The sequence below is a fragment of the Heptranchias perlo genome, chromosome 4 (genome assembly GCF_035084215.1).
Source record: "Heptranchias perlo isolate sHepPer1 chromosome 4, sHepPer1.hap1, whole genome shotgun sequence".
NCBI lineage: Eukaryota > Metazoa > Chordata > Chondrichthyes > Hexanchiformes > Hexanchidae > Heptranchias > Heptranchias perlo.
Genome location: NC_090328.1, coordinates 21,690,938 through 21,714,933, shown reverse-complemented (window position 1 = coordinate 21,714,933; position 23,996 = coordinate 21,690,938). Strand labels below are relative to the sequence as shown.

At 44.1% G+C, this 23,996-nt stretch overlaps 1 protein-coding gene across 2 annotated transcripts; it reads right to left on the bottom strand.

Annotated features, from left to right (window-relative positions):
* Positions 1-5,413: 5,413 nt before the first annotated feature.
* Positions 5,414-19,982, bottom strand: cdkn2aip (CDKN2A interacting protein). 2 transcript variants are annotated; one of them, XM_067982542.1, is made up of 3 exons: positions 19,697-19,982; positions 17,178-17,311; positions 5,414-12,339 (listed from the first exon to the last, which is right to left on the bottom strand). In XM_067982542.1, the coding sequence occupies exons 1-3, from the start codon at positions 19,936-19,938 to the stop codon at positions 11,384-11,386; spliced, it is 1,332 nt and encodes a 443-aa protein (XP_067838643.1). In that variant the 5' UTR covers positions 19,939-19,982; the 3' UTR covers positions 5,414-11,383. The 2 variants fall into 2 exon arrangements, with proteins under 2 accessions (XP_067838643.1, XP_067838644.1); XM_067982543.1 differs by lacking the exon at positions 19,697-19,982 and adding an exon at positions 17,959-18,219.
* Positions 19,983-23,996: the final 4,014 nt, after the last annotated feature.

Below are 23,996 nucleotides of genomic sequence, written 5' to 3'. Positions count from 1 at the left end.
GCAGGTTGAGAAAGCAGTTTAGAAAGCATACGGGATCCTGGGCTTTATAAATAGAGGCGTAAAGTACAAAAGTAAGGAAGTCATCATGAACCTTTATAAAACACTGGTTCAGCCACAACTGGAGTATTGTGTCCCGTTCTGGGCACCGCACTTAAGGAAAGATGTGAAGGCTTTAGAGAGGGTACAGAAGAGATTTACTAGAATGATTCCAGGGATGAGGGACTTTAGTTACATGGGTAGATTGGAGAAGCCGGGGTTGTTCTCCTTGGAACAGAGAAGGTTGAGAGGGGATTTGGTAGAGGTATTCAAAATCATGAAGGGCCTAGACAGAGTAGATAGAGAGAAATTGTTCCCATTGGCAGAAGGGTCAAGAACCAGAGGACATAGATTTAAGGTGATTGGCAAAAGAACCAAAGGTGACATGAGGAAAAACTTTTTTTTAACACAGTGAGTGGTTAGGATCTGGAATGCACTGCCTGAGAGGGTGGTGGAGGCAGATTCAATCGTAGCTTTCAAAAGGGAATTGGATATGTAATTGAAAGGGACTTTTACTGGGGTACGGTAGCATTGTGGTTATGTTACTAGACCAGTAATCAGGAGTCATGAGTTAAAATCCTGCCACGGCAGCTGGGGAATTTAAATTCAATTAAATAAAATCTGGAATTAAAATACTAGTATCAGTAATGGTGGCCATGAAACTACCGGATTGTCATAAAAACCCATCTGGTTCACTAATGTCCTTTAGAGAAGGAAACCTGGCCTCCTTACCCGGTCTGGCCTATATGTGACTCCAGACCCACAGCAATGAGGTTGATTCTTAATTGCCCTCTGAAATGGCCGAACAAGCCACTCAGTTGTACAATCTTGCTAAAAAAAAGTCATAATAAGAATAAAACCGGACGGACCACTCGGCACCGGACACGACAAGGGCAAACCAAGCCCAGTCGACCCTGGAAAGTCCTCCTCACTAACATCTGGGGACTTGTGCCAAAATTGGGAGAGCTGTCCCACAGACTAGTCAACAGCCTGACATAGTCATACTCACAGAATCTTCCATCACCCTCCCTGGGTATGTCCTGTCCCACCGGCAGGACAGACTGACCAGAGGTGGCAGTACAGTGATATACAGTCAGGAGGGAGTGGCCCTCAACATTGACTCAGGACCCCATGAAATCTCATGGCATCAGGTCAAACATGGGCAAGGAAACCTCCTGCTGATTACCACCTACCGCCCTCCCACAGCTGATGAATCAGTCCTCCTCCATGTTGAACACCACTTGGAGGGAGCACTGAGGGTAGCAAGGGCACAGAATGTACTCTGGGTGGTGGACTTCAATGTCCATCACCAAGAGTGGCTCGGTAGCACCACTACTGACCAAGCTGGCTGAGTCCTGAAGGACATAGCTGACAGACTGGGCCTGCAGCAGGTGGTGAGCGAACCAACACGAGGGAAAAACTTACTTGACCTCGTCCTCACCAATCTACCTGTATCAAATGCACCTGTCCATAACAGTTATTGGTAGGAGTGACCACCACAAAGTCATCGTGGAGACGAAGTCCCATCTTCGCACTGAGGACACCACCCAAAGTGTTGTGTGGCACTATCACCGTGCTAAATGGGATAGATTAAGAACAGATCTAGCAGCTCAAAACTGGGCATCCATGAGGCGCTGTGGGCCATCAGCAGCAGCAGAATTGTATTCCAGCACAATCTGTAACCTCATGGCCCAGCATATTCCTCGCTCCACCATTACCAATAAGCCAGGGGATCAAACCTGGTTCAATAAGGAGTGTAAAAGAGCATGCTAGGAGCAGCACCAGGCGTACCTAAAAATGAGGTGCCGACCTGGTGAAGCTACAACATGCATGCTAAACAGCAGAAGCAACATGCTATAGACAGAGCTAAGCGATTCCACAACCAAAGGATCAGATCAAATCTCTGCAGTCCTGCCACATCCAGTCGTGAATGGTGGTGGACAATTAAATAACTAACAGGAGGAGGAGGCTCTGTAAACATCTCCATCCCAATGATGGCGGAGTCCAGCACGTGAGTGCAAAAGACAAGGCTGAAGCGTTTGCAACCATCTTCAGCCAGAAGTGCCGAGTGGATGATCCATCTCGGCCTCCTCCCGATATCCCCACCATCACAGAAGCCAGTCTTCAGCCAATTCGATTCACTCCACGTGATATCAAGAAACGGCTGAGTGCACTGGATACAGGAAAGGCTATGGGCCCTGACAACATCCCGGCTGTAGTGCTGAAGATTTGTGCTCCAGAACTAGCTGCGCCTCCAGCCAAGCTGTTCCAGTACAGCTACAACATTGGCATCTACCCGACAACGTGGAAAATTGCCCAGCTATGTCCTGTCCACAAAAAGCAGGACAAATCCAATCCAGCCAATTACCGCCCCATCAGTCTACTCTCAATCATCAGCAAAGTGATGGAAAGTGTCGTCGACAGTGCTATCAAGCGGCACTTACTCACCAATAACCTGCTCACTGATGCTCAGTTTGGGTTCCGCCAGGACCACTTGGCTCCAGACCTCATTACAGCCTTGGTCCAAACATGGACAAAAGAGCTGAATTCCAGAGGTGAGGTGAGAGTGACTGCCCTTGACATCAAGGCAGCAATTGACCAAGGAGCCCTAGTAAAATTGAAGTCAATGGGAATCAGGGGGAAAACTCTCCAGTGGCTGGAGTCATACCTAGCACAAAGGAAGATGGTAGTGGTTGTTGGAGGCCAATCATCTCAGCCCCAGGAGTTCCTCAGGGCAGTGTCCTAGGCCCAACCATCTTCAGCTGCTTCATCAATGACCTTCCCTCCATCATAAGGTCAGAAATGGGGACGTTCGCTGATGATTGCACAGTGTTCAGTTCCATTCGCAACCCCTGAGATAATGAAGCAGTCCGTGCCCGCATGCAGCAAGACCTGGACAACATCCAGGCTTGGGCTGATAAGTGGCAAGTAACATTCGTGCCAGATAAGTGCCAGGCAATGACCATCTCCAACAAGAGAGAGTCTCACCACCTCCCCTTGACATTCAACGGCATTAACATAGCCGAATCCCCCACCATCAACATCCTGCGGGGTCACCATTGACCAGAAACTTAACTGGACCAGCCATATAAATACTGTGGCTACAAGAGCAGGTCAGAGGCTGGGTATTCTGCGGCGAGTGACTCACCTCCTAACTCCCCAAAGCCTTTCCACCATCTACATGGCACAAGTCAGGAGTGTGATGGAATACTCTCCACTTACCTGGATGAGTGCAGCTCCAAGAAGTTCGACACCATCCAGGACAAAGCAGCCCGCTTGATTGGCATCCCATCCACCACCCTAAACATTCACTCCCTTCATCACCAGCACACTGTGGCTGCAGTGTGTACTATCCACAGGATGCACCGCAGCAACTCGCCAAGGCTTTTTCGACAGCACCTCCCAAACCCGTGACCTTTACCACCTAGAAGGACAAGGGCAGCAGGCACATGGGAACAACACCACCTGCATGTTCCCCTCCAAGTTACACACCATCCTGACTTGGAAATATATTGCTGTTCCTTCATCGTTGCTGGGTCAAAATCCTGGAACTCCCTTCCCAACAGCAATGTGGGAGAACCTTCACCACACGGACTGCAGCGGTTCAAGAAGGCGGCTCACCACCACCTTCTCAAGGGCAACTAGGGATGGGCAATAAATGCCGGCCTCACCAGCGATGCACACATCCCAGGAACGAATAAAACAAAAGGAAAAAATTTGCAGGGCTACAGGGATAGGGCGGGGGAGTGGGACTAGTTGGATTGCTCTTGCATAGAGCCGGCACGACTTGATGGGCCGAATGGCCTCCTTCCGCGCTATAACCTTTCTACGATTCTATGATTATTTCTCCAGCAATATGCAATGAGTGGGTGGATGCAGGTGGGATGCACCAGTAAATCTCTTTCCACACACTACGCAAGTAAACTCTCCCCAGTGTAAATGCAATGGTGTCTTTTCAGGTCCTGAAGCTTTTAATCTCTTCCCAGTCAGAACGTGATGTGGAGATACCGTGATGGACTGGGGTTGACAAATGTAAGGAATCTTACAACACCAGGTTATAGTCCAACAGTTTTATTTGAAAATCACAAGCTTTCGGAGGCTTTCTCCTTCGTCAGGTGACCTGACGAAGGAGAAAGCCTCCGAAAGCTTATGATTTTCAAATAAAACTGTTGGACTATAACCTGGTGGTGTAAGATTCCTTACACTGTCAGAACGTTTAAAAAGGTCTCGCGTCAGTGTGAACTTGCTGGTGCCTCAGCAGGTTGGATGACTCATTAAACAGCTACTCTCCAGTGTGAACTCACTGGTGTCTAAGCAGGGCCGATGACTGAGTGAATCCCTTCCCACACACGGAGCAGGTGAACGGCATCTCATCAGTGTGAGCTCACTGTCAGCGGGTGAGATGACCGAGTGAATCCCATCCCACTCGTGGAGCAGGTGAACGATCTCTTTCCAGTAAGAAGTTGCTGGTGTCTTAGCAGGTTGGATGACTGAGTGAATCCTTTCCCACACACGGAGCAGGTGAAAGGATTCTCCCGTGTGAATAAACTGGTGCTCAAACAGGCAGGATGGCTGAGTGAATCCTTTCCCGCACAAAGAGCAGGTGAACAGCCTCTCCCCAGTGTGAACTTTCTGGTTTCAGCAGGTGGCATGAATAAAGAAATCCCTTCCCACAAAGGGAGAAGGTGTAAGTTCTCCCCCCAGTGTGAACTCACCGGTTCATGAACAGGCTGGGTAATGGAGTGAATTCCTTCCCGCACAGAGGTGGTGAACGGCCTCTCCCCAATGTGTTCTTGTATGTAAAAATGTATATTAAAAAAATCTTGTTCACTATTATTGTACAGCAAATTTTGGGTCACAATTTTATTTAAACCAATCTCTGTCCATCTGTATTTTTAAATACAGATTTCTAAAGTCCCCATACCCCAGAAAATTGACTTTATGATCCTCATCCTCACTTTCAAATCCCTCCAGTGACTTTCCCCACTCTACTTTAGTGATTTCCTGCCTTACATCACTGTAGACACCCTTTGTTCCTCTAACACCTAGTTACTCCTGATTCTCTCCTCCACCTGTACCAGTACGATGACCATTATACCCTGCCTCTTGAAACTCAATTCCTAGTTCCTTCTACTTTGCTACCTCGCTCCCCGCTTTCAAAACCCTTCTCTTCAATCATGCTTTCACTCCCCTGGCAAGTTGCACCATTTTTTCCTCCTCACTGTCCAGTGTTTCTCTTCCTTAATTTGAAGTGTTCTGATATTAGCTCTTTTTATATACAGGAAGACATGAGTTATTGAGTGAATTATGGAGGCAATTACAGAAATATAAACACATTTTCAACACAGCCACACCAGAAGGCACGACAAAACAATACTTAAGATGAAATATCTTTAATATTAAAAAAGTATAAAACAAAAAGGATGGATACTTGAAAGGGTTTGTTTTATACAAATATATCATTTTCAGAAACAAACTTACATAGATGTATAAAGCAGTTTGGAAAGGCTTACACCAAAACCTAGCAGAGAAAACTGTTATGTTGCATTAACAACTTTGTAAAAGATTACAACTATAACTCAGAATTCAACATACAATATTGTGGTAGGTAAAGATGCATCAGTAGATTGCTTTTCTTTAACAAATTTATTGCCAGAAGTAGACAGTAATCCCATACGAATCCTGACTTGTAAGAACGAGAGTTTCCAAAGTATGGTACGAAGTGCTGATCCAGTAAAATCCAGTGTTGTAACTTGAAGGTTTTGTACTGAAATAAATAACAGGGAGCTCTCTCATGTCACGTTTTAAATTAGCTCCAGCTCCTCTATGCCTGGAGCAGAACCTGCTAAGGACCATTAATAGTCAGAGAACACAAGAGACTGCTTTCAAATTCAAATGTACAAGATGCAGGACATCAGAGATTGGTACTTGCTGGCCACTAAATCCAAACAGACATACAATCTACTAATCTGAAATTGGGAAACTCATGCTTTGTCTCCCATTCTGGCATAACCTTTACTACTCATTCACAATAGTCATAAGAATACAAAGAATACAATAAAGCAGAGCTCCAAGCTATCACCATACTTTTTAAAATCTCAATAAGCAGTTAACTGGTTACAGCATAATATTCAAAAGTCCAAAATCTACATCTTGAATACTGTCAAAATTATATTACTCCTTCTCATCATATTACATCACGCAGTGGTCTTGGATTGAACGGATATTGCAAAAGACATGTATTAACTTACAACATTATCAATGCATTAAGAGTATAGGAAACAATTGTCATAAAATTTAAGGCCTACATTCAAGAATTTGAACTCAGGAACATTAACGTTTTAGTTGAAGACTCATTATCCAGATGCGGTTCAGTGAATTAACAATCTTGGGATTCACGTTTTAAGAAATTTTGCCATATAAATCATCCATTAACTACTTTTACTAACTCATTTTTTAAGCAAACAGCTCACTGTTAATTCACTTTCACATATGCCACTTAAAGCACAAGCGCCAGTGAGCACCAGCCACACACCGTGCATGCTCTTTGGCTGTGCTGGTATTTAAGCCCTTCATGGGCCGAAACCTACATTTGAGTTTGAACAAAACATAGTGCGCAGCGTTAACTGAATTTTCAGTTTGTTCAGCCTTATTTTTGTGTTAACTAACATCAACTGTGTGTTGTGCTGTTTGAATGAAATGGACAGAAAAAGGGATTCAATGCAACAAGGGTTTCGCTAAATTAAAAGACAGTCACTTGTAATAGCACACACAAAAGCAATTTACAAAGACAATTTGAAAAATCAAAACCAGGCATCATATAGTCAGTTCTGATGAAAGGTCATCGACCTGAAAGGTTAACTCTGTTTCTCTCTCCACAGATGCTGCCTGGCCTGCTAAGTGTTTCCAGAATTCTCTGTTTTTATATCATATAAAGAGCTACTGCTCTAATCATAACTAGTTGGCGAAGGGACTAAAAATTATTTAACTTCAAAAACTTCAATCCTGTTTAAATTTCTCAGCAACACAAAAAAAGATGTACTGTTGCCTGCAGATAAACATGTATTTTATCCAAGCATGGAATTGGAAACATTCCAAATCAGTGGCTTTGTATTTTGAAACAGTATGACAGGTCCCACAGCTGGGAGCAGTGGTATGAGCTGTTTCCAGAGTGAGATACAAGACAAATTTTTGAGGTTCAGTTTAATAGCCAAACATGACTCCCAGAGAGGGTTTCTGAGAAACACCATTTCTGATAGGAGTTTAATGCCCTCTAAATTCCATCCCATTTTACAGAAATCCCATGGCCTGATTTTTCATGGGGTGGCCAAAATGATCAACTGCAACATGTTTCTGCCTGTCATCACTTGTTTTTTTTTTTAAGAAGTATGCTCATAAAAGCATTTTTAATTGATATGGACTGTTATATCATATTAATTTTTATGTAAAGCTAAGACAGTTTCAATAATGCAAATTAGTGTTTGCAATTGAGTTTGAACTTTGAACTATTATTCACTTTAAAGAAAATCTCAATTAATTTGAAATGGGGCACTATTCTTCTGCATAGTACTTTTCCAACCAGTTGAAACTAGCCACTATCTTGAGTACATTAGAGTTTTAAGCCACATTGCATTAGCCCCTGCCTACTTGGGGAAGGGAAGGGGAATTGTCTCACATCTATGACACAAATCTATTTTCTGTTGCAATCATAACTTCCATAATCTGAATCCAAATACATTCCCCCAGCATACTTAATTACTTCAGCTCATCGTCTCATTTGTCCTAAAGACAGTAAATTATTTATTAACTTGAGTTAATCTTAAATGAATTCAATATTTGCATTTGTAGATTACTGAATCCAGATCTTAATATAACTTTTCCAAACTAGTCCTGCACAGGATTTAAATATATACATATAACCAGAATGTTACCTATTTATAAAGGTTTAACAGAACTTCCTAGATGCAGAGTACAAAAGCGAGGAAGTTATGCTAAACCTTTATAAATCACTGGTTAGGCCTTAGCTGGAGTATTGTGTCTAATTCAGGGCACCACACTTTAGGAAGGATGTCAAGGCCTTGGAGAGGGTGCAGAGGAGATTTACCAGAATGGTACCAGGGATAAGAGGCTTCAGTTTTGTGGAGAGTCTAGAGAAGCTGGGATTGCTCTTCTCAGAGCAGAGAAGAAGGGAGATTTACTGGACATGTTCAAAATTATAATGGGTTTTGATAAGAGTAAATAAGGAGAAACTGTTTCCATTGGCAGGAAGTTCGGTAACCAGAGGACAATTTTTTTTTATGCAGCGAATTATGATCTGGAATGCACTGCCTGAAAGGGTGGTGGAAGTAATAGTAACTTTCAAAAGAGAATTGGATATATACACGAAAAGGAAAAATGCGCAGGGCTACAGGGAGAGCAGGGAAATGGGAATAATTGGATAGCTCTTTCAAAGAGCCGGTATAGGTGCGATGGGCCGAATGGCCTCCTCCTCCTGCGGTGTACGATTCTATGAGTTCAGTTACCTGGGATTCAAATCACATCTCCTTTGAATGCAGAAATCAAACAGTCTTGGGTTTCTAATTGTGCATATCTTGATATGGATATGGATGTAGTCTAAACAATTAGGTTTAGTGTACTGGTACCACTAGACTGTAGGGAAAATCCAACATTTTTTTTTAAACCAATATGCTTTGTGTGTGAAACTCTCATTTCATCACCTACAATTGTTCTCTCCTCCCACCCGCTCAGTACCATTCCTTTAATCACCAGTCTTCACCCTAATGGTATATCGTTCAAAATGTTCTTTCCAGACAATTCAAGTCATGAAGGACAAAATCTATCATTGCACTACTGTTTTCCACAATTCAGGTAGACAACTTGAAAATTTCACATGCCCATTATGATTTACCAGAATCCTAGTGACAAACATGGATTTAGTACTTGATAAAGAGATTAAAGCAGACAAAAAACATTACATTGGAACTGAAACACAAAAATCTTTAATGTGTGACTGAATTGCAAGTGGAAATCTTTGGTCTCTTCCCTCCACTGCCCAGTTTGTCTTTAGCCTGTTGATACAGTCTACACACATATCTTAGCATTAATTAAAACTGTAAAGCCCTGAATCAAAAATAAAACATGTATATTATTGCTCCCATTGATAATGATATTTTTAGACTACACCTTACACAAATTTTGGTAGGCTATTGAAAAGGTTATTACTTGTCAACTTGGTTATTTTTTTTCAAGGAACTAAGATACTAACCATTCCGGGACTGACTCAGTTTCAATTTCAGCCATCCCATCACTTTGACACTCCTACCTCTCAGATCCCTTCATTTAAACTCAGCTGTCAATATGCAGAATAGCAGGTATTCCTTGCTATACAACATCCATCACTACCTAGGGTTGCCCACATCTGCTCATGCAGTAAAGCCCATAGTTTGTTCTAGATAATTGGCTGCAGCTGATTCTGTCACTGAGAAAAAAATTGCAATATGCTGCAGTAGTTGCACTGGTCCATGGTCTGAGAGCTTTCATTTTGTAGGTCTTGAATGGATTTTATTTTAAATTCTAATAGAGCCGAATGTTTATCTTGGTTAAATTTGTGGTTAAGATGTTGATATATTGACTAAAACAGAAAATGAAGAAGGGAAATGGGAACAGTTATTTAAACAGGGGAAAAAATCTTAAAGCCGCTGTACGCAACCATCCACCACCCTAAACATTCACTCCCTTCACCACCGGCGCACTGTGGCTGCAGTGTGCACCATCCACAGGATGCACTGCAGCAACTCGCCAAGGCTTCTTCGACAGCACCTCCCAAACCCGCGACCTCTACCACCTAGAAGGACAAGGGCAGCAGGCGCATGGGAACAACACCACCTGCACGTTCCCCTCCAAGTCACACACCATCCCGACTTGGAAATATATCGCCTATCCTTCATTGTCGCTGGGTCAAAATCCTGGAACTCCCTTCCTAACAGCACAGTGGGAGAACCGTCACCACACGGACTGCAGCGGTTCAAGAAGGCGGCTCACTACCACCTTCTCGAGGGCAATTAGGGATGGGCAATAAATGCCGGCCTTGCCAGCGACGCCCACATCCCGTGAACGAATAAAAAAAAACCCACAAATTTTAATAATGTAATTAAAAAGGACAAGAAAATTAAGATATTAAAAATTAGGTGAACACCACTTCTACCTCATCAGGTGGAGGTAAGCAGCTGAGAACCAGGTGCAGATTAAACCTCGCACTTACTCTGACCTAGCAATATGGCTTAACCTCAAGAGAACACCCTCTACTCACCCAGTATGAATTTCTCACACACCAATCATTCTTAAATTGCCAATTTACTGAAATGTGTGGGCACTATTGGGTTATGAAGCTGGCTCCACTAAAATCTGGGCTGAGACCGCCTAATCTTATTTCACTTTGGAAATAATAGATCAGTCCTTATTATCTACAAACAGGAGTCAGGCTTCTGGTCAGGCCATTCTTTCAGCGGCCTGGCAGGTTGACACGCTCAATAAAATTCCATTCACATTTCGGTCGGGGAATTGTGTACACTTCGGCAGGCTGTACAAAATCCGGAATAAAGCACGCTGCACAGCTTATCTCGGGGTGAAAATTCAGGTCATGTTGCATTGTTTCTTTTGTTTATTTAACTACTGGACTGCCATTTCAGTTTAGGTGGGTTGGATTTTTTTTTAAAAACCTGCAACTCATTATCTACCAATTTCGATGGTCCAACAGGGATCATTCCCAACCCAACCTTAAGTGGCAGCCCAGGACTTAAATGAGCCGAGTGAAAAATGTGACCAGGCTGACCCGGATTCAGAACGTGACCTGATATGAAGGATTCTGTGCAGTATGCTTTATTTTGAGTGGATTTTATACAACCTAGTAAATGATGCATTCTGGCCTGATATGATGATGGCAGATCATTGAGCCTCTGTTATATATGTTAAAAAAGAACACCACAGCGAAAGATACATTAAGTTTGATTTTCCTTTAAAATAATTCAAGTAGCCACAAGAAAATGTATTACAGTAACTTGAAGGTACTTCAAGATCAGTACTTATTTATTCATACTAGATTTGTACCAATAACCCAGAAAATAACTTTTGACCCCAGTATTTCTTTTAATTTTAGAAACTGTAATGCATTGCAGCTTTAATCTTCTCTCAAAAGAAACTGAAATAACCTATAACTACAACAATTGCAATATGTGCCTTTTACAATCAAATAATTCGACAAACAGACTTTTGTTGTGTTTTTCTAAGTATATATACATATAACGTTTCCAATTACTTCATTGGAAGAACATTTACAAGTTTCTTTTTTTTACCTTGCACAAGGTTCTAAGGGATTCATTAATGCAGGAGCTAGGTTTAACCGATGTAAATCTTCACTCAAAAGTACTAAATCCTCAATTTCACTTCCTTTGAATTTTCTTTTGCATATCTTCACCGTTACCTTCTGTTTCAAGAACAATTTCACAGCTTCCTTAGCAGCCATTTCTCTAGCACTTACTTTGCATTTACCATATCCTGTAGCCAAATACACAGACTTGCACCTTAGTTCACAAACAATCCCTTCACGAGCAGAGCTTTGTGGTAAATGCAGTTCAGAAATGTCTTTCAGAGGAACACACACACTTTCAAGGGTCCCCTTTACTGACTGTATGCAGTTACTCAAAATGCCCAAGAGGTTAAGCTCATTGCTGAAACCACCAGCTGACACCAGCTTCCATGCTATAGCCTTGTAGAGTTTATTGTAAAAGGTCTGCTTCTCTTTTATAGATTCAGGAGTTAAACTGACCACCGTTATGGGGGTCTTGCAGCTTTGTGAGACAGGAGGCTGAGCAGCTTTTTGGGAAGTCCCTACGGAGGCAGAGCGATCAACAATGTCTGACTGAATACTGGGCTTAACTTCTGCAGAATTAGATGAGAAATGCTTGGACTGTGCTGGAGCTTCAGGACACTGTGGCAGTGTCTGCTGATGGCTGACTGGAACTTGCGTAGGAGTGATAACTTTCTTTACTTCACTCTCTTTTGAGACTTGCCGGGCCTCCTTTTGATTTGAGCTGGTGGATGGTGCAGAACAGACCGGAGTATGGACCTGGGGTCCAGGCAAAGGAACCGATGGTCCGCTAACAGGAAAGCCATCCAGGCCTGGGATTCTGTTGTGACCAACATCCTGGCTGCCATTTCCGGTGCATTCAGATGTTGAAGCAAATCCTATGCATGTATCTTCTTTGACTGCCTTTTTCTTTGTACAAGGTTGTTCTTTTATCGTTTCTGTTGAAACAAACATAATTGTGTGGAATCCATGTTACAGAATACACTTCAAAGTGAAGCTTTGTGTTGGAATCATGTTAAAATGTTTAGTGTCCAAAACATTAAAAAATACTGGCAGGCAATCATGATACAGGGCTGCACAGCTGAGCATTGCAGTTAAGAGTTACTTCACAAATTTAAATAAAAAGTAGCTGCCGCTTATACAAGAATAAGTATTTATAATCAGGGCTAATATAAAATAATCAGGGTCACTGATTTACAGTGGCTGAATAAGCCAAATTTTGGGATTTTAGTGTGTTGGGGATCACACACTTCAGTCGGTTTGTAATTAAGGCCACTAGTTTATGGTGACTGAGTAAGGCAAATTCTGTTTTTATTACATGGACTTGTGGAGTTTTCCAGAATTTTGACTGTTTTTGTGTGAAAAATGCAAATGAGTGGATCTGCTTATAATTCAAAGTAGAGAAGAGGAAAATCAATTGGATCCACCTAGCTCATCCTTTCTAGTATTTACCCCATTGCTTTGTTTAAAAGCAGGCACCGTATGTACCTATTGATGCTGAATATGTCATGCCTTCAAAATTAATATTGTTGCAAACTTTACCTGCAGCACACATCCGAATAGGTGACATTTTAAACATTTTAGCAACTCCAGCCCTTATAATTTAACTTACGAAATTACTGTCATTGAAGTAAATGGGAGATGCCTTTACAAGATCATTCATTGATATTCAAACCGTTATTTTCTCAGCTACATTTTACTCGGTCTAATAGTCAAATGTATGGTTACGTCAAGGTTTTTTTAAAAATCATATTGTGTAGTACAGTATATGTGCTACATCATATGATTATGATTACTAATAAATAAAGCTAGGGTTAAATGGAAAACTTCTGGTAAAGGCAGCTGATAGTGAGGCAAAGTACTCTCTTTTTCCTCAAAAAATGAAAACAAAAAAGAAAAAGCAAGAGACGTCCTGGCATTTGGCTCAAGAGTGGCTGGCACTCAGTCGACAGAAATGTCAGAAGATAGAGGCTGGAATTAAAGGGAATGAAACTGCAAAATTCCATTTTCTGATGGTTCTGAAACACTACTGGAATCTTTCCGCCCATTCTCCACTGTGAAAACTTTTTATTTTAGTTAATTTTATTCAGATCCAATTTAAGCAAAATTCTAAGTTTCTATATAGCCAATACGTACATTTACTGTTTGTGAGTGAGGAATTTAATACTTCATGCGTTCCTTGTGTGGTTTGCTGTTTTTCTATTTTATTGTAAATGAGATTCTTTAGCAGGAATTTGACTAGTTTATCAGTAATTGAAAGAGAGCCAAAATGAAGTTGAAAACTTAGCACTAGGGAGACCGGATAACATTTATTTGTCTTATCTGAAAGAGCTACTTGAATCCAGCTCAGACAGATGAGTTAAGAGTTTCCTCCTTCTGGTGTTGTAAGCTTCCTAAAATTCTCAACAAATATACATTCCATTGAGAAATAAAAACTCCACGGGAAAAGTCATCCACTTGTGGCTAACTAAAGAAGTTAAGGAGAGTATTAGATTGAAAGAAGAGGCATATAATGTTGCCAAGAAGAGTAATAAGTAGAGGATTGGGAGAGTTTTAGAAACCAAAGGACCAATAAATTGATAAAAAGGGAGAAAATAGAATATGAAAGTAAACTAGCAAGAAATATAAAAACGGATTGTAAGAGTTTCTATAAGTATGTAAAAAGGAAGAGAGTAGAAGTAAACGTTGATCCCTTTGAGGCTGAGACAGGAGAAATTATAATGGGGAATCAGGAAATGGCAGTTAAACAAATATTTTGTATCTGTCTTCACAGTAGAAGACACAAAAAGCATACCAAAAATAATGGGGAACCAAGGGGTAAATGAGAGTGAGGAACTTAAAGTAATTAATATCAGTAGAGAAGAAGTACTGGAGAAACTAACTGGACTAAAAGCCGATAAATCCCCTGGACATGATGGCCTACTCCCTAGGGTTCTAAAAGAGGTGGCTGCAGAGATAGTAAATGCATTGGTTACCATCTTCCAGAATTCTCTAGATTCTGGAACGGTCCCAGTGAATCGGAAAGTAGCAAATGTTACCCCGCTATTCAAGAAGGGAGGGAGAGAGAAAACAGGGAACTACAGGTCAGTTAGCCTGATATCGGTCGTTGGGAAAATGCTGGAATCCATTATTAAGGAAGTGGTAACAGGGCACTTAGATCATAATATAATTAGGCAGAGTCAACATGGTTTTATGAAAGGGAAATCATCTTTGACAAATTTATTAGAGTTTTTTTGAGAATGTTAACGAGATAAAGGAGAACCAGTGGATGTAGTATATTTGGATTTTCAAAAGGCATTCGATAAGGTGCCACATAAAAGGTTATTACACTAGGTAAGGGCTCATGGGGTTGGGGGTAATATATTAGCATGGATAGAGGATTGGTTAACGGACAGAAAACAGAGTGTAGGGATAAATGGGTCATTCTCAGGTTGGCAAGCTATAACTAGTGGGGTGCCGCAAGGATCGGTGCTTGGGCCTCAGATATTTACAATCTATATTAATGACTTTAGATGAAGGGACTGAGTGTAACGTATCCAAGTTTGCTGACGATACAAAGCTAGGTGGGAAAGTAAGCTGTGAGGAGGACACAAAGAGCCTGCAAACGGATGTAGACAGATTAAGTGAGTGGGCAAGAAGGTGGCAGATGAGGTATAATGTGGGGAAATGTGAGGTTATTCACTTTGGTAGGAACAATAGAAAAACAGAATATTTTTTATCTGGTGAGAAACTATTAAATGTTGGTGTTCAGAGAGACTTGGGTGTCCTCGAACAAGAAACACAAAAAGTTAGTATGCAGGTACAGCAAGCAATTAGGAAGGCAAATGGCATGTTGGCCTTTATGGTAAGGGGGTTGGAGTATAAGAGAAAGGAAGTCTTACTATAGTTGTACAGGGCTTTAGTGAGACCTCACCTGGAGTACTGCGTACAGTTTTGGTCTCCTTATCTAAGGAAGGATATACTTGCCTTAGAGGCGGTGCAACAAAGGTTCACTAGATTAATTCCTGGGATGAGAGGGTTGTCCTATGAAGAGAGATTGAGTAGAATGGGCCTATACTCTCTGGAGTTCAGAAGAATGAGAGGTGATCTCATTGAAGCATTTAAGATTATGAGGGGGCTTGACAGGGTAGATGCTGAGAGATTGTTTCCCCTGGCTAGAGTCTAGAACTAGGGGGCATAATTGCAGGATATAGGGTCCGCCATTCAAGACTGAGATGAGGAAGAATTTCTTAACGCAGAGGAGTGTGAATCTTTGGAATTCTCTACCCGAGGGCTGTGGATGCCGAGTCATTGAATACATTCAAAGCCAAGATGGATAGATTTTTGGACTCTAGGGGAATCAAGGGATATGGGGATCGGGCGGGAAAGTGGAGTTGAGGTCGAAGATCAGCCATGATCTGACTGAACGGCGGAGCAGGCTCAAGGGGCCGTATGGCCTACCCCTGCACCTATCCCTTATGTTTCAACTCAGCTCCTAGTGGGTCCAGATCCATAGAACTGAATCATCTACAATTCAGCATTCACTACATGGACAATCTCACAGAGAAGCAGCTACAAAGATGCCTGTTGTGGGAAACGAGTAGGTCGTAGAAGAGCAGCAATCATTCTTGTGATGTTGCACATAGCAGAGGGAGCATTGCTCAGCAGTTGGTCCGCAACATACCTGAATTAGACAAGCTTGATGACAACACAGTGTCAAAAATGGAAATTTGTTCCCTACCCTATCACTGACAACTCTTACAAAACGTATAAATAAAAATAGAAAGTCTGCATAAGTATGTGCGTATAAAGAAGTCCACTCTTAGAGTTAGAACAATACAACGTAGACACAACTGGATATCAAACAGCTTGTTTAAGTAAAGCCTTGAGTTAACATTATTTAAAATATTTCATTGAATAGATTGGTTAAAACACTAATAAGACTATTTATCATGTTGCTCCCCTCTGTGCTGTTCCATTGAATGAGTTGAACAGATAATGCTAATAGCTTGTCTAATGGTGAAAGTCAACTGACAGCAACATAAATTAAGACAACACAAAAGAAATAATGAATGAACTTGTATTTATACAGTGCCTTTCACAACCTCAGGACATCCCAATTAAATACTTTTAAAGTGTAGTCACTGTCAGGGAAACATGGCAGCCAATTTGCACATTGCAAGGTCCCACAATTAGCAATTAAATAAATCAGATAATCTGATGTTGGTTGAGTAATAAATGTTAGCCAGGACACTGTGAAAGCGCCCATGCTCTTCTTCGAATAGTGCCATGGGATCTATTACATCCACCTGAGAGGACAGACTCGTCTGTTTAATGTCTCATCCGAAAGACGGCACCTGCAATAGTGCATCATTCGCTCAGTACTGCACTGAAGTGTCAGCCTGGATTATGTGCTCAAGTTTCTGGAGTGAGCCTTGAACCACACAATCTCTGACTCAGAGGTAAGCGTGCTATCACTGAGCAAAGGCTGACACCTAATGTTCAATTCAGAGTCATACAGCACAGAAGGAGGCTATTCGGCCCATTGTTCCTGTGTCGGCTCTTTGAAAAAGCTATCCAATTAGTCCAACCCCTGATGTTCTTTCCCCATAGCCCTGCAAATTTTAATAAAAGGACCTATTTTTGTCAGAATTTAACCACAAAATGTAGTACTTATCTCTAAAATACTATTATACCTAGCACTGAATAAATTGCAGTTCATTTTAATGAAACAAATAAGCAAAATCAGAAGGGAGCTTTAAAAGGACACTCTGTAGTATATAGCTAGTCTGCTAACCATTGCTGTTTGAAAGCTCTCTTTTCTTCACCTTACTGGCAACCAACTTATCCCTTGTTGTGTGGACTGGAGCATCTGTAACTTTGATGCCTTCTGCCATCTCCAACACTTTATCCATCACTGCCTTTGAGTATCTGAATCACAAAATGACAAACAGTGCCACCCAGTTACAATGTGTATACCAAGACCTGCAAGTAGGATTGTGAAGAGCAATTATATTAGCAATTAATTGACTTCTAATCAAGTCAGATGATAGGTGCACTCTAGACACATTTGATTTGTATCTGGTTATTCAGATCCTGCCTGACACAGACTTGGATCAGGCTGGACCATTCACCTTTTGAAATCATAGATTTAAAGCTAACCAACAACTACTGGTGAGTTTAGAGAGAGCAGCAATACATGTTTTAAGCATTTTCTATTGTTGGGAGTTGAATTATGGATACTTCCTACTGGATTGCAGTAGGAGGTCTGCAAATCAAGTACTTTTATTCAGAACTGATAAACTTCTGATGCCATACTGATGAGTCAAGTGTACGCACAAACAGGTTACTTAAAAATGTTGGAAAAGATACTTACAGCTCAAACACAATTTGCTTTGAACACACTTAAAACTGTTGCTTGAATGTTTTTTATTGGTTAGCCGAGTGTGTAACTTGCATGGAAACATAGCACCAGGTTTAAGTGTCTCCAGCCCAAGTTACTGAGAAATCTACATGTAGAATTTTTGTTTGACTGACATGAAGTTCACATTCTCTCCTCAGACACACACCCCACATACCTTATATCCAGAGAGCTTAGGCAAAGACTGCTGGTAAGCATCCCACTGTATGTCCAGCCAGGACAATACTGTTAGAGCATTGGTTTGCAGAGCTACCTGGAGCCAAGTGGGAAGAATCCTGGATCAGTAACAGGTCTACCCTTCCAAGTTCTATTAGTGAGGCAAGATGGCTGATCAATCTTCAACAGTGCCCTGAAGTACTGTTGACTTGTTTGGTTAAGGTATCGGATGATGTCCATCATAGAGGGTTGACTTGGTTCCAAACTTCCATTGACAAACATGTCACCTTGGAGCCACCCCAATCTTAAAGAGACCCCACTTACACAGCTCTCTTCCCCCCCCCCCCATCACTCCCAAGGAATATAGTCACTAATTAGACAACTGACAAGCGTGGGTTTGAGCCCTTGCTGCAGTCACAACAGCCAAAAGGAGCTCCTCATGAGCATGTTGAGTCACACACCACCATAAAATGTAAGGGCATTGCCACCATTCTCCTGACCACCGGAGGAGCGGAGCTTCAACAGCTACTTGACACTCTACAACTCAATCATGGTTGGCGCCGAGTTCCTACCTAATCTCCAGACAGTGCCTTCCAACTGCTGTCACCCCAATTTACACTTTCATCATCAGTTAAGAGAGATACAAACACGGTGGAAGGACCTAAACAGGGCAGCTTTTGTGCAAGACCCACAATTACACTATCAAAATCCTGCTATAACCCTCCATTTCCTAACTATTCTGAAATCCAGACATGTAATTACACATGTTGTTCGTCATATTTCCTGTTAATCAATAATAAATCACTGATCCTACATTGTGGGCATCGTCACTTAACAAATACAGAGAATCCGCTGGTTGATATTCACCTCATCACGTCAGCTGTCGCTGGCAGGAATCAGAAACTAAAATCATAGTAACAAATCTCAGAGCATAAACTCAAAGAACATAAGATACATAATTGAACACTATAATCACATATCAAGGTTCAGGCTGTGATTAAGCCACTCAATCTTTACTCTTGTAACTTATGAACCCTAGTATTGATTATTGTGTATTCGTATCTGTGGCAATATTACTGGTAAACTCCCTCCCCAACATCTCTCACTAGGTATGCAACCTGCCCAGCTTTGGACCAGTCTGTCCATATTTTAAAAAATTTATCCCAACATTTCTAAACCAGACACTTTTAAAATACAAATGTTCCCTCTTCCCCCATTTAAGCCTCTTTCATGCTGTGGAATCATAGAAAGATACAACACAGGAGGAGGCCATTGGGCCCATCGTGCCTGTGTTGGCTTCAGAAACATCACTTACTACTTCTTTTTCCAATTCATCAGCAAAGCAGATAACAGAAATCGAATTCTAGATTGGGCAAAAGGTGACAACCCTCCCAACCTGAGGAAAGTTTTCATAAAAAGAAAAAAACAAGATGAGGGTGAAGACTCCCTCTCCAAGTACCCAAGGCACCAACCGCAGCCAAGCTGGCTGGGGATTCAGGGGGGGGGAGGGAGAGGGAGGGGGGGGGGGAGGGAGAGGGAGGGGGGGGGGGGGCTGCTGCAGGGCCCCGGGAGCTCTGGACTGTCACCAGCCCTGTTTGATAATGAACGGCCCCCAGTAACACCGGCACCGAGCTGACCCAGCGGCTTTTCCACCATGGAGGGGTTGAGGAGTGAGGATGAGCGGCTCAGCTCCAGCTCCAGCTCCAGCTGCCCGGGCCCCCCCCCCCCCCCTCACTCACCGGCAGCCCAGGAAGACGTGGTTGGCCCAGACCATGGAGAGAGCGAGGAGCCGGTCAGTGCCGAGGCCCGGCTCCGCGCCGCTCGTCTTCTGCTCCTCCTCCATGTTGCGGAGGATGAATTCCCGGCGGGCCTTCCAGTGCTTCTCGGACTCGCAATCGCCCTTCAGCGTCTCCACCCAATCCGACAGCCGCCGATTCTGCTGCAGGAACTCGGACACCACGTCCGCCCCGTCCGCCGCCATCACACGACGCTGCCCCAAAACCCGAGCGGCCGGGGGAAGCCCAGGCAACATCCGGCCAGGAAATAGAGAGAGCGCCCCCCGCGGGGCCGAGAGGAACTGCAGGGTGCGCCCCCAGGGGCTCTGAGAGGAACTGCAGGGAGCGCCCCAAGCGGGGCCGGGAGGAACTGCAGGGAGCGCCCCCAGAGGCTCTGAGAGGAACTGCAGGGAGCGCCCCAAGCGGGTCTCAGAGGAACTGCAGGGAGCGCCTTCCCCCCGCGGGGCCGAGAGGAACTGCAGGGAGCGCCCCCAGAGGCTCTGAGAGGAACTGCAGGGAGCGCCCCCCGCGGGGCCGAGAGGAACTGCAGGGAGCGCCCCCAGCGGGGCCGAGAGGAACTGCAGGGAGCGCCCCCCGCGGGGCCGAGAGGAACTGCAGGGAGCGCCTCCTGCCAGGACTGAGAGGAACTGCAGAGAGCGCCTCCCGTGGGGCCCAGAGGAACTGCAGGGAGCGCCTCCCGCGGGGCCGAGAGGAACTGCAGAGAGCGCCCCCCGCGGGGCCGAGAGGAACTGCAGGGAGCGCCTCCCGCCAGGACTGAGAGGAACTGCAGAGAGCGCCTCCCGTGGGGCCGAGAGGAACTGCAGGGAGCGCCTCCCACGGGGCCGAGGGGAACTGCAGGGAGCGCCCACCGCGGGGCCGAGAGGAACTGCAGGGAGCGCCCCCCGCGGGGCTGACAGGAACTGCAGGGAGCGCCCCCAGCGGCTCTGAGAGGAACTGCAGGGAGCGCCCCCAGCGGGGCTGACAGGAACTGCAGGGAGCGCCCCCCGCGGGGCTGACAGGAACTGCAGGGAGCGCCCCCAGCGGCTCTGAGAGGAACTGCAGGGAGCGCCCCCAGCGGCTCTGAGAGGAACTGCAGGGAGCGCCCCCCGCGGGGCTGACAGGAACTGCAGGGAGCCCCCCCGCGGGGCCGAGAGGAACTGCAGGGAGCGCCTCCCCCCGCGGGGCCGAGAGGAACTGCAGGGAGCGCCTCCCCCCGCGGGGCCGAGAGGAACTGCAGGGAGCGCCCCCCGTGAGGCAGGGAGTGGCCTCCCCTGGGACTGGGAGGAACTGCAGGGAGGGGTGTTGTTGGATTGTCCCAGGAATTAAACATTGGTCTCCTGGACACTGCTGAGAGCAACAGGAGAAAATTCATTGCAGAATTAAAAGAGAATGGTGTTTTTCTCATTTTCCTTGAACACTTTGGTTCATTCGTTATAATAATATTAAGAGATGGGGAAAAAGAGGCTGTTTGACTGGGTGGGGTGGAAGGTCATGTGATGAATCCTCCAGGTACATGTCCAACCAGAGTTGGCAACCCTGAGATGATGAAGAGTGTGAGAGAGCAAGAGGGGGAGGTGGAAATGATGGGAGAGAGTGAGGGGGAGAGGAGGGATGGAGTGGGAGTAGAATGAGGGGAGAGAGTGAGTCGGGGAGAGTGAGGAGAGATGGAGCCTGAGAGTGAGGGGGTGAAGGGGAGAGGGAGTGGGAATGAGTGAGGGCTGGCAGACAGTGAAGGGTGGGAGAGAGGGAGGAGGGGTGGGGAGGGGGAGAGTGAGGAGGAGTGAGTGGATGTGGTGGGAGAGAATGAGGGGGGAAAGAGTGTGGGTGGAGAGAGTAAGGTGGAGAGAGTGGTGGGAGAGAGGGGCAAGAGGGAATGGGAGAGAATGAGTGGTGGATAAGTGTGGATGGAGAGGGAATGGGAAAGTGTGAAAGGGAGAGAGTGGGAAAAAGCGAGGCACAGCGAGGAATTGTGAAGGGTCGGAGAGAGAGGGGTGTGTGAGAATGAGTGGGGAGAGAGAGAATGGGAGATAGAGGGGAGAGAGGGAATGGGAAAATGAGGGAATGAGATAGTGTGAGGGGCAGAGAGTGGGATAAAGGGGGAAGGGAGGGAGTGAGTGAGAGGGAAGGGAGGGTGTGGGAATGGGAGACAATGAGGGGGAAGGAGTGAGTGAAGGGGGAGTGTGTGAGAGCGTGAGAGGTGAGTGGAGAGAAAACAGAGTGAGGGGTGGGAGTGTGTGAAAAGGGTGGAAGTGGCCAGCTGAGAGATAACCCAACTAGTTGTGGGTGTGCCTGCAATTCCATGAGTCAGACACTGCTGCACAGAATAGACCTCGAGAGGTAGGTCCAAGAATATGTGTTGCAATTTTAACAAATTGAAAGGCAGCATAGTGATTGCTGGTCTATTTGGATCAGGGGAATGGAGCTAAGACACATTTGGGAAGACCAAGTCCGGCATAAGGCATGAGATTGTTAGGAATCATTATAAGCAAATGGCCAACAGAAGGCTTGTGTGAAACCAACTCTAGCATCTGCCGCATCTGATGGGAAGCAATAGATGGGCAAGATCACCCACATTCATGGTTTTTTGGGATGGAAGATGTACCCCACCAAGGTATGGCCAACATAATGGAGAAATAGTTTGTGCGTTTACCCAGGGTCAGACAAAGGCTGGAGACCAAAACCAGACCAAGTTAGCACCAGCACTCCCAGGTGTTAACTGCGATGTGCCAGAGGCTGCCTAGTGAGGAGGTTCCCACTGCCACAGTGGTGACCAAGAAAGCCTAGGTAGATTGAACTGCACTGAGTTAGCTGAGGCTCAGTGAACTGTTTCCATGCTGGAGGGTATGTGAGTGCAAGCAGCAAAAGGCAGCAGTGGCTCACAACCTGAGCCGGCGGAATGCTACAGTTAAGAAGAAAGGTTTTTGACTTGACAATGGAAATTGAAACCATTTGAAGGATGTAAAAAAGATAGCCCATGTTATTCCATTTGCAGGACATTAGGAGAGTAAAACATGTAAAGAGTAGATGGTCAACATACTTTTATTGGCTCAATATCTCTATGGACACAGCTAAAGTTTGTAGAACATGAACAGTGTCAATGTACAGGTGAACTGGTAGATCACAACCAAGTGCTGCTGCAATCGTTCCCCATTGTTAATGAACCTTTCAAGAGGATGGAAATAGATATTGTAAGCCCCATGCCAGTAAGGAGTCAGTCACTGAAATGGGATATATATTGATCAAAGTAGATTAAGCATCTAGATATCCTATGAAGCGCCTTGGGATGTTTTACTACGTTAAAAGTGCTATATAAATGCAAGTTGTTGTTGCAGGTAACCAGATGTGTCAATAGATGGAGAATGTGTGGCTGCCGCTGTTAGATATGTTTACTCGGGCCAGTTCTCAGAAGAGATTCTGTCTGATCAAGCTGCTAGTTTAATGTCTCAGCTTGTTATATTCTTTTGGCAGCATTGCAAGACAAAACAGATTTGATCCATCCCATACCATCCTCAGATGAAACGGCTGGCAAAAAAGTTTAGTGGCTCACTAACTCGTATGCTGCATGCAAATAATGAGCCGAACCCTCGAAAACAGCTGAAGATAACTAAAGTCACTATCAGGAATGCTAAAAGGACATTAGACAAAAGGATAATGGACAATTGTTCTGGTGATGTCAAAGCTTTTTTTTGAGTTATGTTAGAAGTCGGAAGAAAATGAAAAACTGCATTGGTTCTTTGAAGGATTTACAGGATAGGTTAGATATGAGGATGAAATATGATTCATGAACTAAATAGATAATTTGCATCGATTTCAGTTCTTAAGATGATGAAACAGTGCTGGTATTACAGAATAGGCGGGCATCTAAAATTGCATTTAAATCCGATTGTTGTGCCAGGACCAATGCTATTTATCACAGGGTGTTGAAGAAAATGGAAGTTACATGTGAGCCACTGGTTCATATATAATTAATAGTTCATTGAGGACTAAGTTGCTTTCCATTGAAGAAAAGGATGCTCATGTGGTCCCATTATTTAAGGAGGGGGGGAGAAACAGTCTTTGTTAATAATAGGCCCATGAGTTTAATAAAAACAGAAAATGCTGGAAAAGCTCAGCAAGTCAGGCAGCATCGGTGGAGAAAGAGTTAACGTTTCAGGTCGTAGACCTTTCGTCAAAGGTCTTCGACCTGAAACGTTAACATTGTTTCTTTCTCCACAGATGCTGCCTGACTTGCTGAGCTTTACCAGCATTTTCAGTTTTTATTTCA

Excerpts from the sequence above, each read along its gene's own strand:
- cdkn2aip (XM_067982542.1), bottom strand. The coding sequence starts at position 19,938 with ATGGCGGCGGACGGGGCGGACGTGGTGTCCGAGTTCCTGCAGCAGAAT. Across the intron at positions 17,312-19,696 it reads CACGTCTTCCTGGGCTGCCG|ATACTCAAAGGCAGTGATGG; the intron begins GTGAGTGAGGGG and ends TTTGTGATTCAG. Across the intron at positions 12,340-17,177 it reads AGAGCTTTCAAACAGCAATG|AAACGATAAAAGAACAACCT; the intron begins GTTAGCAGACTA and ends TTGTTTCAACAG.